The sequence below is a fragment of the Clinocottus analis genome, unplaced genomic scaffold, assembly GCF_023055335.1.
Source record: "Clinocottus analis isolate CAN_PGR_092001 unplaced genomic scaffold, fCliAna1.0.p SCAF_8, whole genome shotgun sequence".
NCBI classification, from domain to species: Eukaryota; Metazoa; Chordata; class Actinopteri; order Perciformes; family Cottidae; genus Clinocottus; species Clinocottus analis.
Genome location: NW_027176240.1, coordinates 17,610,685 through 17,630,538, shown reverse-complemented (window position 1 = coordinate 17,630,538; position 19,854 = coordinate 17,610,685). Strand labels below are relative to the sequence as shown.

The 19,854-nt window shown below is 42.4% G+C and overlaps 1 protein-coding gene across 1 annotated transcript; it reads left to right on the top strand.

The window, feature by feature from the left end:
• The first annotated feature begins 1,126 nt into the window (after positions 1 to 1,126).
• On the top strand, positions 1,127 to 19,080 carry blnk (B cell linker). The gene is made up of 23 exons (XM_068568025.1): positions 1,127 to 1,195; positions 1,446 to 1,508; positions 8,530 to 8,576; positions 11,979 to 12,044; positions 12,505 to 12,551; positions 13,708 to 13,745; positions 13,825 to 13,942; positions 14,246 to 14,349; positions 14,498 to 14,573; positions 14,671 to 14,810; positions 15,329 to 15,430; positions 15,528 to 15,556; positions 15,660 to 15,716; positions 15,812 to 15,839; positions 15,923 to 15,974; positions 16,117 to 16,171; positions 16,260 to 16,278; positions 16,402 to 16,432; positions 17,203 to 17,281; positions 17,836 to 17,917; positions 18,001 to 18,084; positions 18,200 to 18,355; positions 18,627 to 19,080. The coding sequence occupies exons 1-23, from the start codon at positions 1,127 to 1,129 to the stop codon at positions 18,741 to 18,743; spliced, it is 1,659 nt and encodes a 552-aa protein (XP_068424126.1). The 3' UTR covers positions 18,744 to 19,080.
• The last annotated feature ends 774 nt before the right edge of the window (positions 19,081 to 19,854 follow it).

The window sequence follows — 19,854 nt, the reverse complement described above, 5'->3', positions numbered from 1 at the left end:
ATAGAACATAATCCCCTCCCAGCTCTCACTCCATACTCAATGCACAGACACGATGTACGATAAAGTAAATGTAGCTAACGTTGGCGGCAGGTTAGCTTAGCATACAGCTAAAAAGTAGTAGTAAAATGACACATTGTATTGTTGCTGAGTGACAGAACTGTTTGTCTATGTCTCCAGACTTTGTTCTATTGCTAGTGCTAAAGACAGACGGATAGAGTTAGCTGTTAAAAGTAGCTGGGGAACAAAGTGTGTTCAGCAGCAAAAAAAAAAGACTAAAAGGAAAGCGAACATCAGGCCATGGTGGCCAAAGTCATGCCTCCAAAGGAAAATGGAACGTCAGCTGCTACCAAACTTGAAGAGAGCTGAGACCTGGTACTGCCAGGTACATCGAAAAAATAACATTCAAATTCTCAAATCTAGCTGTGTTGTTTTCGACATTATACAACTCACATTCAAACTCCAAAAATCTACTTCAACTTTGGTCTGTTCTCATATTCAGATTTGATTTAGATCTCTGTTCTTCCTGAGATGCCTAACCACGGTCATATTTCTGGGATGCGAGACGCTACAACAACAAACAAACAAACAAACAAACACTCTTTTTTCCTGGCTTGATGAGATTTTTCCAAAAGTCGATTGAACAAACTCTCCACACGACTCATTAAAGACAATGCCGCTATTATTACCACTTCAGCAATCTTTCCCCTCTTTGGAGTTAGAACTCAAATAAGATTACACCTTGGAATGAAACTGAATGTACAATAAATTCACTCTGGCTTGACTGTAAATGAAGCGAGTGGTGAAAATCAAGTCACGCTCTATTATGACACTGGTTTAGCAAGACTTTTATATATAACTTTAAGGAAGTCCCTGGTTCCCTTCTGTGGTTTCACAGATTTAGATTTGTATTTCTCAAAAAAAAAATACCATGCGTTACCACATTACTTATGGATGACGAGGAGGGAGACAAAGAGTATGTGTTGGTTTTAAAGAGGTGACCTCCCTGCATGTACTTCTCCCTCTTGAAGCTGGCTGGTGTGCTGGAGCCGCGTTGCGCGAGGGGTCAGTCTATTTATGTCCTTCCAAAAGCACAGTCCTGCTCAGAGGTTTCGCGTCGAGCCAAAAAATGAACCTGCCGTCCAGAGAGGAATGTGAGGGGTGGGACCAGGCGCAAGTAGCCTTCTTTTTTAGCAGGGTGAGTACAAGAAAAAAATAGGAGACAAAATAAGGCAACTATCAGAAAACCTGTGCTACTGGTCCTTTTTATTCACCATTTAAAAAGTTCAGTAGTTCATTCTAGCTAGTGTGAGTCATGTTTGAGCATATCTCTTCAGAAATACACAGCTGAAGCAAGTGTAAAAAAAAACAGATAGTGCTACAATATTATGTTTGTGTAGTTAAATGTGACTTCAGGACAGTAAACCTATGTGTTTATTCCAACTCAGAACAAAATGCAGGAATGTGTGAACGTCACCAACAGACTGAGAATTAATGGCCAAAGACTTCTGGTGAGTTACTCCCTCACATTTTTCTTTTTTTTACCTGAATTGCCCAAAAAATGCTTGTTCTGTCCCTGCAAAAGTTACATAATCTACTATTCCGTTCTGGATAATATCTGGGTTATGGTTGTGTTCAGTCTGATACTCCAATTAAATCAATCTGAATAAATCCTCCCGAGCACTTATAGTTATGATATTAAAAACAGCCACTTACATTTTCCTCCAGCTATTTGTGTCAGTTTTGCAAAAGAAATGTAAAAAGAAACTTGGTTAAAGCCCATTTTACAGTGCCAAACATTTGTAACATCCTCAAAACGTTTTAAAGTCAAATGTGTTTAAGGAGGTTTGTTTCTTCCCGTTAAAATATATCATCCTAAAAGTTTCAAATTCCTATTTCTTGAATACATTGAAGTAGGAAAGTCAATATGAATTATTAAACTGTGCTTAAATCGCTGTGAATATCCAAAGATGAACACTGGGAAAGTTTACAGGATATGAAACGTGTCTGATGTAAACCAAGCAGTTTGTCATACTTCCCACACACGGTGCAATCGGCGGCCCTCCAAATTTGGAAGTCAGTATGTCGGTTGCAACTTCTGCTTTAGAGATTGCCCTTGTTGCATCGTGTTTGTCGTTGTCACGTTGTGTGTCCACTCTCTGAGGGCCTTCTGAAGTCGGGTTAGAGAGGCACAATGAGCGTCGGATGTCTGCGTCAGTGGGAGAGAGTAAGAACTGTGAAATGAGACTCGGGGGATAATAAAGCTGTGATCCCTACTTATTAAGTAAGTATCATTAAATCTGCTTCAGTCGTGAGGGTGGAAAGCTGTCTAATGAGGATTTTATGCAGTGAAATGACTGGAGCGTGGGTTTTATAACTTCCTAATATTTAGTAGTTTGAGAATCCATGATAAAATCTCCGTAATACCTTGACATGTCCGTCGAAGCATTCCTTCACACGTGTCCTGTAAGAGGCCACTTATAAACATTTGTTTCCAACAAATGAGAGCATCGATCTCTCCGATTCATTATTCACTGACCCTGAGTTGATTCCATTTTAGATAGAATATTGAATTATCTTTCCCTCGTGTCTCACAGGCTTATCCCCCTCCAACCCCCCCAAAAAATATGCTCACTGTAGATATTTAGGAGTACAAATTATTAATGTTTCAGAGCAGAGGCTTTGAAGTGCACGTTACCGGTGCAGATCTGAAAAATACATATACATTCCATATGTGTATTGACTGATAGATCCCACAGCTACAGCAGCCAGCACAGCCACGCTCCATTAAGCAGCAGGTAAAGCCAAGCTCGTATTGAAAAGAAAATTTCACCAGCATCTGCCCTGCTGGCTTTACACACAGCTTCAATTTAACTAGCTTTATTTGATTTTATGCCTCGCTTGCGCCGTGGCTCTATGGCAATGTTTACCACAAAACTGTGTGCGGACATTTCCGATTGCCCTGTGATGAATCCTGATGAATTTGGTCAACATTTCAATTGGACTAAAAGTACATCAAATACAGTCTACAACCATAGCTTGGGCTAGACAACAATTGACCGCAAACAGACTACGATATGCTGCTCTGGGTCAATAGGATCCTGGTAGTTAATCATCTGCTTTCAAGATGTGTTGCAGTTAGTGCAAATTCGCAATACTGCCGATACGAATGCTTTTGATGCGCAATATTCACAGGCGAGAATTCAGCGTTTTCGTTTTGTTTATTCCTCTCGCCTCGGATCCGTTGTTTACTTAAATCAAATTTGACTTGGCTTTCATTAGTGGTTTCCCACCGTAGGGTTAATGATTGATGGAGATGAAATCGCGAGGTGGTTCTGGCATTTTTTTTTATTGGATCTTTTTCTCTTTTTTTTGACGGCTTCTGAGAACTGCATTACAGGAAAGGTTTTAGAGCCAGTGAGTTAGCTGATGGATTACCTGGCCAGTATACTGTAAAGAGAGAGCCTTCTGTGTACATAAAGAGTGATTTGTCTCTTTGTCCTTGTGTGTCATTGTACCTTGTGCTTGCTTACCGCACACTTCATCATGTGTGTCAGACAGAGCAGTGTTAATAATTAATCTGCCTTCTGCATCCCCAAAGATTTGAGTATTGACAATCGTATCCCTTAAAGTAAGTTCTGTAAAGGCATTTGTCAGTTACCAAAATGCTTCATATCAGAGTTCAGCTGCTGGCAACCTTTACCTCTCCAGTGTTGTTCGGTGTTGTTGCTGATTGCAACCATCAAGTTCCTCTTCTGTTTTTGACAAAGAGCCACGCTGGTGCCCCTGGCAGTCAAATGAAGTTCCTGTTGCAAGAGGAGTACAGCTACTGTAAACGTTGTGTCACTAGTGTAGGTTAAATCACGGTTGTGTTATGAATCAGAGAGGAACAAAAAATATATATTTACTGACATCGCTGTATTCTAAAACGTGTGTTGCAAACAATAAGGCAACCTTTTTTATTTGAAATGTTCTTTGCTATATGAAGATCACGGTTGACATTACGTTTGATTGTAACACCACATAAAAGTTAAAAAGAAATCTCTGAAGAATCTGTAATTCAATTCCATCCATGAAGGCAACATGCATTGCAACACTTAATCAGAACATTGTCATCATATATGGGAGCACTATTTAAGAAATCTGCCATCCTTATGAAATCGTTCATGTTGAAATTTAACCAACAATCCACATCCGGTTCATCTGCGATACATTTAAATAAACCAATTAATAAAGTACATATCTATCGATCAATCAGAGGCAGGGGCGGGTCTTAGCTGGTGAGGGGGAATCAATCAAATAAATAGCAGACCGCACAACCACCAATGGCTGAGGAAGAGATTAATAACACTCTGGCACACTTATTGCTGGCGTGCCACTGGCTGCTTTTACATTGTTCAGAGGGGGAAACGTTTGTCTTTTGGTCACTTGAAATCAAAGCAGAAGAGGAAGCACTTTTAATTTTTTTCTTCTTACGCTAAGTTGTGTTTGACTCATCAGTAACTCAGTGTGTGTCTGAGGGCAGAGGGCCGGTACTGGGGGGCTTCGAATGACATCAAGCAAGTGTGCTGGTATTGCTGAGCATCGCCTTTGGCTTCCTTTGCATATTCATGCGACGATTATTCTGTAGATGGAGCAAAGGTCATTGTTATCCTGAAGAAAATAGGCACAAGTGAGTAGGCAACACATATCTGAGCTCCTATCACACAGAACATCACATTTCGCCCACAACATTTCTTCATTGAGCAGTGAGAATGAGCGGTAGAGGAGAAATTGTTCTGTCACACTGGTGAGTGTCTTCACCACAGTATGGACAGGAATGAGTGTGAGTGCCAGCGACTGAACTATGATATGAAGCATTTTCGGAAACAGACAAATGTCTTTACAGTAATTTCTTTAAGGGATAAGATTGTCAATGCAAAGATCTTGGGGGATGCAGAAGGCAGATTAATCATTAACACTGCTCTGTCTGACACACATGATGAAGTGTGTGGGTCGGCACGGTGTACATAGATAAAGGTGTTCTCCATCTCTTTGATGCTGCGTTCGCTTACACAGGTAGACGGGTTGAAAGAGATATGTCGTCGATTAAAAGAGCTGTCAGCCTCTGTTTTTGTGACGCCGCCCGCTCAAAGTAAAGGACAGCACACGTTTGACAAGATACATCACACGGTGGCTTTGTTGTCCAGATACAAATGGTGTGTGTTTTGTAAAACGTATGTAGGCCGCAGTTAAAAACAGAGAGAACAAAATGTAAGGTTCAACAGAGATTAGGTGTTAATGTATATCATACTGGATTTTGGTTGAGTCTCCTTGCAGTGGGTAATAAAGGAAACACAGAGCTCAGATCATTCAGCGTAGATTTGTGAACATGTGGAAAAGGAAAAGTCTCACATATAACGACAGCCTTGAGACGTTGCACAGCTGCCGTGTGAAGGCTCGGAAGCTAATTTTGAGGGCATGTATCCGCGAAGCTGTTCTTCCTATCGTGAAATGAAGCTCATCTCGAAAGGAGGCTTTAATGAACCTGCCATGCGTCAACACCTCCACGTGCCGTTCCAAGCGGAACAGGACAAGCCACATGTGAACATGAAGTGGTCGTTTATGTGCCTGTTTTCGGATGAGATTTCCCACTGACAAAACTGACAAGAAAGGGCTGCACAACGTGTGTACTTTGCAGGTTGTGTGATTTAAACTTGGTACTGCTGTATCCAGAGTGTAATTATAGTTTGGGCCGTAGGTCAGCTGACCCAACATCTGCACAGATGTCTGGCAGCAGAGACCCTTAAGGACCTATATTTATCCAAGGTTACAAGGTGACATGGTTATATTGACAGAGTAGAACAGGGGTACAAAATGCAACAATATGCAGTGTGTGGTCCCATTTTGTTACATAAGAAAAACAAAATATATATTCTATGGTGGAGAGGGGTTGAATTTTCTAATCTTTAGCATATGGAATATATTGCAGTAGTTTGATTATCACGATTTAAAGCTGCTACCTGAAGAATGTTTACATGATTTTTTAAATTAAGTATTTTTTGACAAAAGACCAAATTGAATTAATCTAATTAATTCTAGGGATCATTTAGCATGTGTTCAGGACACACAGACTTCACATGGCATGGCGGGCAGAACTACTGTTGGCGCCACAGTGTTCGTGTCACATGCAAAACTAAAGTGTACGTGAGTCATGAGTGTCATTAGCCGTCTAAATTGTTAGTTAAGTTAACGTCAATCACGCTTTTCCTGAACCAGAGTAAGTGGTTTTTGGCCTGAACCTAACTTCCTGTGAATACTGGAAGTTTATTTAATACATGCAACAATCATATATTGACACTGACTCACTGACACATGCAAAACTGACGCTAGAGGGTTACGTAGGGCGTCATGGTTTGACGCTTACGTCCAATGACCGAGTTGAATGATTTGAAGGAAGAATGTGATTAAGATTCAAGGTCCCCAAAGAATGACTGCTATCCAAACATCTTGACTGTTTATCCAGCTTCTGTAAATTGTATAATACTTAGTTTTCTTGTTATCTGCTAAGTATTTCCACTAGCCTAAGCTGTACATTAACTGCTCGTTAGCACATGTTAGCATGTTTACAGACTAAACTTGGCCTGTTGAGCGCGAACATTGTACCTGCTTTAAAACAGTATTTTAGCATTGTTAGAGCCTGCTAACAAATGGAGCGCCTCACAGCGCCGCTAGCTTAAGGGTAAATGTGAAGTCCTGCTACCACTAGGGGGTGCTAATGTCATATATCTGAATACTTCACATATGGTGGTGGCTTAAAAGAAAATAGCAAACAATTCATATCAGAACCAACAAAGCATTCATCAAAATAATCTTCAGCCTAAAAGTTGTCACTCGCACACATTGCTATTATTGACACAAGCCACATCCCCGCAAGCAGGAACTCAATCTTAAAAAAAGATTTGTCAGTGGAGAGCGTAGTTTCTGTGAACTAATGCTAATTGGACTGTCTGCACGTTATAAAAACGTGTAAAAACTTAGGGATGTCATTGAGCGCTGCTTTGAGGCAGGGCTCCTGGTCCACAGCACAAAGGAGTGGCTGCAGCTTGTAGAGCTGTTGTGCCTCATTTGAACAAGCACAGACACTCCTATAAATAATTCAAATAAGGAGCGGTGTCTGAGTATCCACCAGGGCTGCCTGTTTGATATTAGATTCGGTGTCAAAAGGCTAAGTCTGATTTTATACCGATATTCTCCTGTAAGCCTGTGGGACGATCAAGTGTGTGTCTGCAGGGCCAAGGTTCAGTTCTTTGAAGGAGGTAAAGCCTTTCATATTAAGCGATCTCACTCTCTGATTTACAAATGATTGAATCACAAGCTCTGCTTAACGGGCTTTTCACTCGTTTCTCGAGGCAATGCGTCTTGTTGTTCCGCCCGCGTTTCCCACATTCGCACACCGAGGTAACGTGAGCCATATCATCAAATCTCTGATAAACCACTATTTAATCCACCGTAGGCATCTTCACAGTCCACCATCACACTTGCGCCACATGAGTCTCTGCAGAGAAAGGCCTCTCATGCATTATTCATACCTGAATTAGCAATATTAGACTCACGCCTTGTATGCTAGCCTCTCATCAAAAGCCCCTCTCTCTCTGTTTGCTCGTTTTTGACGCCAGGCGGAAAATACCCCGAACTTTCACAAACATTTGTTGTCTCCGGATCGTCATCGCGTCACGACATATATGAGGCATAGAACAGACAGGGCGAGTAACGACCCAGAGCGATGAATTATGAATGAGGAGGGAATACATAATTTAGTGGGATTTTGTTGCATATTTTATGGTAATCATTTCCTTTCATTTGTGAATCACAATTGGCCCAGTGCGGCGCCGACATTAAATGCAAACACAAAATTCCAATTCAGCGGGCGGCCGGATAAACTTTTTCTAAGTGCTTTATGATTCATGAAATTGTGTAATACGATGGTGTGTGTTTTTAGACGCGGGAGCAAGCGCTTCACGTGAAGGTCAGACTTTGTGTTGTCGACTGTGTCCTTCATGACTCGTTCAGCGGTTCGCAGATTGCTATTAACGAGCTACACTGAGCGCACCAAGAGAGGATATTTGATACTAATAATTACCATTCATAAGACTGACATGCTTCTCTGTGATATGAATGTGTGTAATATGTGTCATCTAACCCTGCGGCTACCATGCTGTGCATACTGTAAGCACCAATAAGGTGCTTTCTCTTCCTCTTTGGTTCAGCTTAAAAATATCACAAGTGCTTCCTGAGTGAAGCAAACTGTGCTGGTGGAATTGGCCCTTAGTGATGTGCTGCCATCTGCTGTTGACCAAGAGGCAATGCACAAACAGCACCAATGTTCTTGTACCGCTGACTTCATACACTGACATGCTCTCATGCGCGTGTTCGGTGCCAAGGTGACACATTTGTAACATCACCTCGGCGGCAGGAAATCACAGTCGATTGAGTCAGTTTCACCTAAGTTGTCACCACAAGTCTAAAATTAGATTTGTGATACTTCCACAGAACCTGTCCGACAGTGACATGAACCAGTTCACTCTCATCAGCCGACCGTGAGTAAAAGTTGGACACCGCTGTCATCGCACACCTCAATCAGACGTCTCCCTGTCTTCTCGGCTTTTCCTCCATCCTCCTGAGTTCTCTCACCTTCCCTTTCGCTTGTTATCGGGGGACTAAAACACAGCATGCTCTTCATATCCCATGTGATGGTCAGATTATCAATACTATTAATATAGTATAGTATAATATAGAAAAACTTACATTCATGGCAATAAGAGAAACACAATTACAATGTGTGTGTGTGTGTGTGTGTGTGTGTGTGTGTGTGTGTGTGTGTGTGTGTGTGTGCCTGCACTGACAGTTTATTCGTACCAGTGGCGGGCCATGGCTTTAAGACTTAGGCCTTCAATAAGTGCCGTATAGTCCACATCAGGAGCGGACTGGGGGGATAAAGTGCCCCTGGAGTTTCTGTCAAAGACCGACATGCTCAGCGCGTTCATCCAGTTCGCTCCGCCACAGGACTCCACCACGAGCATACGGGGTGAGGGGACTGACCGCGGAGCCGCTCCACGTGACGAGAAAAAAAAAAGGAGACGGTGTGAGCAAGGTGCGAGGTGCCCGCCCCTCTCTTTTATAGCGCCATGGGGTTTCAAAGACCATCTGACTTGCACGTGCGTTAGACTCCTTAGTCCGTGCTTCGAGACGGGCCGGGTGGGTTGCCGACATCGCCGCGGACCCCTGATGTGTTTTTATTTTGTTTCATGTATTTTAACCAGGCTAATCTTACATAGATAAAGAGAAGTGAAACGTGATTGGATACAAAAAATGCTGTTAAACATGTCCCAAGAAGCCATACGAGAGGCCTGAAGGAGCAGAGGAACAGATGAAGGCAGCTGCACAGTGCAATGAGAAAATAAGCTAATAGGGAAAAATAATTATAATACATGTAGTGTATTTGTGAAAAACAATTATATACATACAGTGTATGTATATATATATATATATATATATATATATATATATATATATATATATATATATATATATATATATATATACAATTATAAAATAGCTATAACTTTGTACTTCTGTTTAGGCCTTCTGAGAAGGTAGAGAAGGCCCCGACGGTCTGCCACTGATTTGTACAGCTGGGTTATTGTGTGCATGTGCAGATGTCGTACTAAACGTGTAACACTAATCTGCATGTAAAATATAATTTGCAATAAGTGTTAATGAACCCCCTGTATGACCCTTTTATGTATTATAATTTAATAAAAATAGAAAACTAAACTGTAAATAAATGGACTCAAATCAGAAATAAAAATGAGACATCTTTGTGTTTGAAAAAAAATGTATTTTTCATTTCTTTTTCTATTCATTGTTAAATACAAGCTAAAATCATTCCCAAAGTACACTCTTTCACTTTAATTTTTAAGTTTGTAAAGCCGTTTCTCCACCTAGAATTAAATAATGTATCTAATTCTAAGTCTCTTTTTTTTCTATAAACAAAACCAAAAAAATTCAACAATTTTAATGTCAGCACTAAGGATAAAAAAAAGCAAGTAAAAGGTGCTTTTGTTGTAAACATTTCACTAATACGGAAACTATAAACAACATTAAATATTGTCTATCCTGGACTTCCATACTTTTCTATTTGAGTTTCTGTTTTGTAGGTTGTTATTCAAAGGCTTAAATCAGGAAGTAATATGTCATTGTTTTTAGTATATTCTGCAGCTGCCCTTGCATACGTTCAGTTACACGCAGAATGCATTCAATTGGGACACACTACTTCCTCATGAGACTGCATCTTGAACTTTGACCCTCTTGCTCATATATCATAAAAGCAGACGTTCGTGTCAGTGAGTCATATTTACCATAAACATGCAGGCTTGCATCCTGTAAAACAGGACCAGATACAGGTGGACCTCCTGGCACATTTGGCATATTATGGGAATTGGAACACGCAGCGGGAATATCCTCCTGTTTTCTTAGACAATGTAGAAAAAGCTACAGAAGTTATATTTACTACTACTATCTACAGAACATGTTCTACTCTCACATAGACAGGAATATACTAAACTTCTTCACTGGAAAACACGTAATGAAGTGTAAGCTATTAGAATGTCTCATTAGCACATACGTGTCCTAAATAGTTTTCACATAGTTCTCTGCATCAGATGGAGACTAAAAGCTGTCTAAAGACTTTTCTCATCGTGAGTCATACGCAGTTGGTTCCTTCAAAATCTAAACTTGATTTTAAATCTGGAAGCACATTTCTGACCACAGACAACTCCCTGGTTTCTTCTCCTCTGCTGAGGTTGACAGTGATCAAAGGTAATACAGACATTTAAATAGCACAAAAGAAAGTCACGGTTTCAACACGGTTTTGACCTCGCAACCAAACTATTTCACAGTTTTAAACGTAAACTTTCAACGTGGGTTCCAATTTATTTCCTGTTAGAGTGTATGTGAATAAAACAGCTGACGAAGTTAACATGGACCTAAGTTGTTGACTGCCAACGCAATGCCACTAAACCACCGACTGTATATAAAATGTGGATGTAGTGACCATGACGCTTTAAGGCCTCCAGCTGTTAATCTGAAGGCCTCAACCGGTGATTTAACTCTGGTGGAATATGTATACCGGTGGTTATTACCAGCAATTAAGAAATCTATTGTTGAGTGAGTGAGTGTGTGTGTGTGTGTGTGTGTGTGTGTGTGTGTGTGTGTGTGTGTGTGTGTGTGTGTGTGTGTGTGTGTGTGTGTGTGTGTGTGTGTGTGAGAGAGAGTGAGAGGTGGGGAGTGGAAAAGGGAAGTGATTCTTTTCTCCTGCAGTGGATGGTCAGAATTGAACTCCCTCCTCCCCTCTATGAAAAAGACGTGACTCGTCGACAGTAACAGTCACATATCAGCAAACACTGCGCCAGCACACTCTTAATGCAGAAGAGGACCCAAGATCAAAGATGTTAAACATGAATATGGATACGTTAAGTAAACTCGCTGCTCCTGCTACGGTAAAGGTTCGGTAAGGAGCTCGGTTTAATCTGATATTTTACTAAGTGGCAATGACAGAATTACTCTTTTAATTAATACTTTTTAATGTATATATATAAGTGTGTATATTCATGTGGTGCTTTGGACAAAAAGTAAACGACGGCTTCTTAAATTTTTTGGCAATATTGTGTCTAGATCTGTTAACTTCCCTCCGAGAAGCAAGAACGGGCAAAAAATAATAATAATTTGTGTTTTGTCTAAAAAAAAACAACAATGTTTTAACTTTTCATAAATTATAATTTAAACCCAAACCTTGTCCGAAAAGCGACATAGCAGAGACTTTAAAAGAAAATGAGGAGCACCCTTTCACGCTGACAATGGCTACGTTCTCTCATCACGCCACAAATATACATTTCCACACCCCGAGGACCTGTTTCTGAATGACGAATCATATTTTCCAGGCAGCTTCAGAAGATCGTCCAAGACATCAAGAAGAACGACGGCAGCTTGCTGAACAAACTGAGGAGGTCAGTCTCCGATAATCTCACAATTTTTCTTCCCTGCACTCTTTGCACTCCATGTAATTGCCAGGAGCCTGACTGGTCCACCCACTGCATCTGCCTGGTGCACGTATGCATTATTACAGAATGTCAATTCCCCTTTCACAAACCGTCGGGGTAAGAGTCGGACCCACAGACCAAAAATAACGTAAACAGGTGGCTGTTTCGATTTCCTTTCCTGAAATTAATCCCCTCAAAGGACAGATGCTGTCGTGACACACGCCGTACAGAACCTATTGATTCTCGCCCTGTCTGCTAAAGGCGCACAGCAGTCCTGCCGACCGCTTTCCACAGCGCAGGTGTCCGCCGGGACGTATGTGTGTGCAAATTAAGACGTCTCTTTCCACCCCCCCCGAGACAAAGTGTTGTTTACCCTGTGAAGTCATGCATTGCCTGCTGCTGATGACAGTGTCTCTCTGTGCGGCAGGCTGACGAGCAAGCCGCTTCCAAAAGTGCCCGCGAGAGATTACAGAGGTAAGAACTGGGGCGCTGTCGCACGCTTCCGCGACTGGGTGTGAAAAAATTGTACATAATGACAACAATAACAACAATGACATCCACCGGTGTTCAAGTCTGTCTTGTTATGATGCTCGGATGCCGATGTGTACAATGACAGAGTCGCTGTGAACGTCCGAGTTGGCCTTTCCAAAGTTCTGGTATTTAGTGCAGATCCCACTGCCTGTGCTCCCGTCACGCCGACACGCAGCGCTGGAGAAGACACCCACTTGAATATGTCCAAATCCAACACAGGAGGCCAGGATTGATCCTGGCATGTATTCTCACGCAGGGCAAGGACGGTCGATTTGGTCCCCCGTCTCCTACTTTGCAATCACGTCAGTGTGGGAAGGGGATCTTTAAATGTCCACTATGGAACGGACACATAACACATGGGGCACCCGAACGAGGTGGGCTTGTAAAAAGAGGGAGAGAAGCAGATAAGTTTGGATTCCTACAACCCGGTTTAATAACAGCAACACAACATATGTTTGAGGAGTGTAGTCATCTTCTTCCCACACTAACACATGATAAGAACACGTGTACAGTCTCCACAGATCTTTTCAAATGCACTGTGCACAAAATACAGTTGAAGGAACCAAAGTAAAATAATCTGTTTGATAGAATGTTTTCCAAAAAGTAGAATATTATAACATACTGTATATGACATGAATAGTATCGCTAACGCAGTATTATGTTTAATGGAACAGTTAATACAGTTATCGGAACAGTGTGTGAAAAGTAGCATATTTCCTTTTGCCGTGTAGTGAAGTAAAATGTGCAATAAGTAAAATATTGACATGCTCAAGTATTTTACACGTAATGTGTAAAACTGTATATATATACTGTATATATATTTTTTTTTAAATGTTAACACTGCAAGTGCAGCCCCATGACACCTGTTTCCAGATGTTGTTTTGAGAAACACACTGCACTAAATTAGGTGACACTTCTGCTTAAACTGCGTGAAGAAAAAACAAAACAATTATGTAACTTGTAGAGAGTTTATTCAATATTTCAAGGGGTGAGGAGATGCACTCCGCTGGTTCCTCAACCGCAGGCTCTAAAATTAAAGCATGTACTCTGACACCTGCTCGGGTGAATTTAATGGAGAATCTCTTTCAAATGTTCACAGACGACAGGAAAGATGATGAACTATCTGATCCCGATTACGTAAGTTGAGGCGTCAGTGATTCGTGGGTATTTAAAATGTTGTTTTTGCCTGACGCCACAACAAACATGTTGTTTCCAGGATAACGACACGTACGAGGATCCCTGTGGAGACCAGGACGACAGCTACGAGCCTCCTCCCAGCCACAGGGCCTTCACCACGACTCCCTGTGCCGCTCTCTCGAGGGGGGAGTATCTCGGTCAGTAACGGGATAGAACTGTTCATAGCTGCACCTCCTTTTCCACCACGAATGGCTACCGAAACTCTTTCTCTCCTTGTGGTGGAATTCAAAAACTCCATTTCACACACGCAGTTTCTGTTCTCCAACAACTTCTCCTTTACAGCGACGGCGCTCTCTCTTCTATCTGGAGTTGTATCGCTCTCTGCTTGCCACCTTGACGCCAGCAGGGCCAAACCCACAATCCACAGACAGGCGGGCCTTCAGGATGGAGCTTCACGCAAAGGCTGACGCCCTGTTTCTGCTTCTGCTTCTCCTTTCCAGACGACCGCCGTCAGCGGCCCTGTCGGCCGCCCAGGAAGCCCCTCCGCCCGGGCAAAGACTCCAAGCAACTGCCCCCCGAGCCCGCCCAGCAGGGGAGCGATGAAGTAAAGCGACTTCCCTTACACCTCACACGCAGCTTGCAAAAAGCTTGCCATGTGCCTTGGGAGAATTTCGCCATATCCTGGACATTGCTCAACACCTTACTATGCCTGTGGACGTTTGACCCCGTTTTCACAATGCGTCGCTTTGCAGGAGGACTACATTGATCCCGACTGCATCAACGACGACGACGACAACTACGTGGAGCCCGCAGAGAATCCGTCCTCCAGTAAGACACATACCGGAATAGAGAGGAGACAGAGTTTTTCATGAGAGGACATGAAAAGGAAACTAATATATATAATGATAATGATGAAATTCTTCAGATCCTGTGATACACGGTGGGGGCAGAGCCGGAAGGGAGCTCCCCATGTTGCACAAACCTTTACCAGAGCATCCACCCAGACCCGGTAGGTACAGTAACCATGCTGTGCCTCAGCACCATCGAACTATTGGTCCTGATCACGTGCACTCTCTGTGTGAAATACACTCTGAAAATGTACTGTAACACAAGGAGAAATTGTGCGGTGTGTGCAGTGATGACTGCATTGAGTACAGCTGAGGTTGCTGGAAAAGTCATTAGTGTTGGCATCTTCAAATGTGCGTGGATTCTTTGACATTTCACTTCAAACCAAAATCCCGTACAAAATTCCACGCCATTAACATCGTTAAGACATATTTTCCCTGGATGGGTGACATATTTTTTAGGTTTCATTCTGTCGGGACAATGGATATCTGTACACCGTTTAAGCCCATTTAATAATTGTTATTTAAGAAAAGAGGGCCTTCGTTGCGTCTGCAATAATGAATGAACATATTACAGGCCCATGCATGAAAGGTCTTTGTAAATATATTACAATGAGAGACAGACAACAGAAATGAACCCAAACACACACACACACACACACACACACACACACACACACGCACACACAAAGAAACGCCCAACAGCAGATTCAGACATGTTTGAAGCAATGAAAACAATGGAAAAAAAGAAAAGAAAATCAGAGGCCTTTGTGCCTCTGCAGTGTGTCTAACTCTGTCTTTGTTTGCTTTTCCGACTTTTATGAAGTTCCTGACAAAGAGGTAGGCTTTAAAGTTACAGCCATTCCAAGTATTTTTCACAGTGCATTCACATGTGGAACTCATCGTGTTTTTTTGTTTAATGGCATCTCTTTTGCAGGGAAACTCATTATCTCTTCCAGCAAGCAGGTCAGTGGGAGACTAGTAATTGCATAGACGTACAATACAAAATTACAGTATTTGTTAGAACATCCTTTTCGCCTGCAGTCTGAGACCAATTGTTCGCTTGCAGACCGCGTCCAAACCCCACAACACACTCGCATTCTCTGCCCCCGATGCCCAGCCCCAGGTAGGTCCCAGAGTGCCGCCCTCTGTCCGCTATCAAGTCGTTGCACTGCTTTCCCGCTCAACCACACTAAGGCTGAGTCACGTTTCTTTCTTCAGAGGAAACACTAGAAGATCTCCCACTGCTGTAAGTGCCGTGTTTTGCAAAGAGTCACCGCGTGCCACACAGTTAGAACGGTGCAGACTCAAAGCTGTTGTGAATTCTTCCAGCTGCGGAAGACTTCGGACGACGATGAATATGAAGTGTGTGATCCAAGGGACCGTGAGTATGAAATCGACGGCCACCTACAATGTTACGCCATCTAGAGGACGGCCAGAAAGATGCATTTATCTACCGTAAGATGTGACTTGCCAAAGCTGGTCCCAATAACGAGTGGATCACTTGTCCTTGTGTACTCCTTTAGGTTCCAGTGATAACCCTGCAGATGGCCCTTGTCCTCCGAAACCTTTGCCCAGAGAGTAAGTGTCCCTCAACCAAATATGTTATCTAATTATACATCAGTTAAAAGCTTAAAGAAGGGAATAACTTTCTTTTTTTCTCTCCCAGCAGGTCACCAAAACCACCGGTAGGAAGCTCTCTGAATACAATGAGTATTTGTCTTTAATGGGTCAATGATATCTGTCGAGATTACAGTATGTGCTTATGTTAATGATAGTGGAAATAATTCAATGTGTTGTTTTTTTTGCAGAGGCCAGAATTCAAACCTAAGGAATTTGAGAGTAAGTGTTTTCATGAATTCAGATACTTTGTGCACTCATTACTATTCGTCAGACCGGAGCTTTTAAACATTGGTGGATTAGCACTGCAAATCCAGATTTGCTTTCTGGATTTCTTTTAGCACCTTTTAGTGTCCAATAATGATCTAGTTCCAAATGTATGCTGCACATCAGTGGCTGGCCGTGGATTTTGTACCTGCACTTCAGTGGATCAGCTGTTTAACAGCTTATCTATTTACTTGTTTTGTTACAACCATATGTTTGATGAATGTAACATCCACATGCCTTTTTGTTTACCTTTTATTTCACATCGCCGTCCTTTCAATGGGAACTGAGTGTTTAACGTCACATTGCTATGAATTGTGGGTCATTTCCTGAGGCTAAGTCGGCATCTAATGATGACTTGCAGACTTGCTTATTCTTCTGAAAGTTTAAATGGCGGATTGCTTAACCAGCTGGCAAGCTGCGCCCGCGCGCCGGCCAGAAGCTGAGAAACAGACAAGACAGGATCTGTTCAACGAGAAAATAAGCTAAGAGGAAAAAATAATTATAATACATGTAGTGTATTCAATTATCAAATAGATATGACTTTTAATTATTGATCACAAAAAAAAGATTACTAAATTACAAAATGGAAAAGTCATTAGAGACGACCCACATTTAAACTCTTACGGTTGAAAGGGAATGCAGATAAAGCAGATGTGGGGGGAAAAAACAATGTCATCTCTTGGATGCGTTGACCGCAGCCTGATCATACATCTGGATCTCCACAGGCCGCACACGGCCGGCGATGTGGATCGACCAGAAGCCCCTGCCGCCGAAAGCTTTCACGCTGGACTTGAAACGGCCAATGTAAGACGCGCGTGCAGTTTGTGTGTGGGGGGGGGAGGTCCGAGGAAAACACAGCCTCTAATCGACTCTGTTTGTGGTTTCTCTTGCAGGACCCCTCCCAGTAAGTACAGCTCCCGCTCTGCAAGACATCAGCCACGCGCACAGGAGGAATTTTTAACTCTCAGAAATGCCTACGTTATCGGGAACCTATAATTCTTCCACTCATTCTTCCGTGATGAAAACATTAAGATCCTGTAAGTCATTATAATGACCTGCTATCTCAAACTAATTACTTGTTATCTCACAATTATGAGATGCTGACTGAGGGCGGAGCGTAACAAGCTATGGAAGCAGGGAAACCGTGATGAAGAAAAAACATATGTCAAAATTATGAGACAGAATCTCACAATAATGAGATAGTAATTCATAGAAGATGGTAGGTCAGAATTATGAGACGCTAACTGTGACTTACAAGATCGACATTTTTTCATCAAAGTGGCAGAAATGGACTTCCATAAGAATCCCCCCCCCCCACCACCACCACCACCACCTCTCCCAACACCATTATCATAAAGTGTGTGTGTCCCCCTTGTTGTCCCAGGGCCAGCCGACAGAGGAACCGTCTCTGCTGAGAACGTGTCGACAGACCAAGACAAGGTGTGCTCCTGTAAAGCAAAACAAACAACCCAACGAGCCACATTCATGCAACACGTCCTCCTCTCCGTTTACTGTCATTTCAGGACGCAGACATTGATAAGAAGCCCTGGTACGCCGGGGCATGTGACCGCAAGACTGCCGACGACGCCTTGTGTCGCTCCAACATGGTGAGAACCGTACGACTACCATTCAAACGAGGGGGGGTCCGTGGTTTATCTCCTAGTAACCAACTACGCCCTTGCGTGAGGGTTACCTGAACACGAGTGTGTCTTTCTGTTTCAGGGCGGCGCTTTCATGGTGAGGAAGAGCTCCGGGCAGGACGCACAGCAGCCATACACCCTGGTGGTGTTCTACAACGACCGGGTGTACAACATCCCGATCCGCTTCATAGCGGCCACGCAGCAGTACGCTCTGGGGCGAGAGAAGAAGGGGGAGGAGGTACACCAAAAACTGTAAATGTGAAACATGGCATTGTGGGATTGAGAGAACAGTTTTGCAGTTTTGTGCCAAATAAACGAAATGACTTTAGTCCACTTCATCTTCCGTTGTTTTACTGATATGTAATACCACTTTTATAGCTATAAAGAAAAATCACCCGCATCACAAGACCCCCTCCTCCCCTTCTTCCTTTAACATATTTAGATCAAACACAAATGGCCCATTTTGTTCATTTTAAGGACACGTTAAAGTTCCTCCTCTCTCTTTGCAGCATTTCAGCAGTGTCTGCCACATCATCGAGAACCACCAGAGGACTCCCCTGGTGCTGATTGACAGCCAGAGCAACGCCAAGGACGCCACCAAGCTGCGCTTCCCTGCGAGGCCCTAGATTGGCCCTCGCCACAGCGCCGCGTATCCACACACGCCGCGTCTACTGACAAGACTATTGTTTACAGGACTCGTCATCTCGCCCCCTCCAGTGCCAAGATCCCCGCCTGCACTGCTGGCCATGCAGAACCAAAGTAGCAACGACACAGAAGCCTTTTTGTTATGTTTGGTTTTATTATTTTTATTTTTGTAATGCTCAGTCAGTAAACAGTGTGTGAAATGAATGCACAGGAAGGAGACAGCGTTGTTGATGCGGAAAGAAGCTGGTAGAATATTTGTTTAAGACAGCAATATGTTGGGGGAGCTAATAAATACAAGGTTGTATATTTTTGTTTTAATAAAAGTAAAAATAAACATCATTACCTGTGTTGTATGACTCCAGCTCACATCACAAAAAACGCCACCAGGGACCGACAAACTGGTCAGTTTATTGGTCTGGTCAACAAGTAATGCTCTGCTACTCACATTTTGTTGCATAACAATAATTCCTAGGCACTTGGTGACAACTCTGCAGGAATATTTTTTTTACTGTACCTCTATCTGGACTATGAACACAATTGTAAATCTTTATCCAAATTGGAGAAAAAAAAATATACACATGCACAGAGTAACTGAAACAATGACACATGCACTACAGCTTTCCAATGGTCCTTAACTAACACACAGACACACACGCTTAAACACACAGACGCACAAGCCACTGTTCCCTCGCTGGGAATACTGACGGGATCCCAGCTGCATAAGGAAACGTTGAGCCACAGTAGGACACTGTTTTGAGATTGTCAAAAGCTTGGGCCTGATAAAGGTGAGGTAATGGGAAATATAAATCCTCCTTTCATAGTGCAATTAAAAGATAACGTTATCATTTCAAGTCAAAAGAGGAAAGTCATTGAGGAAAAAAAAACAAGAACACATGATCACCGAGGCCTGATTCTGCCAGTATTTTTCCTCTCTCTATTTAAATTAATCGAGAGGTATATTTCATCAAGCAGATATCTCTGTAGACATTTAGGGGTATCTGCTTGATAAAATGTACTTCTTACAGATAACACTATTATTTTGACATAGTTTGGAGTTCATACAAACATTATTTTTATGTTTTTTTTTTATAA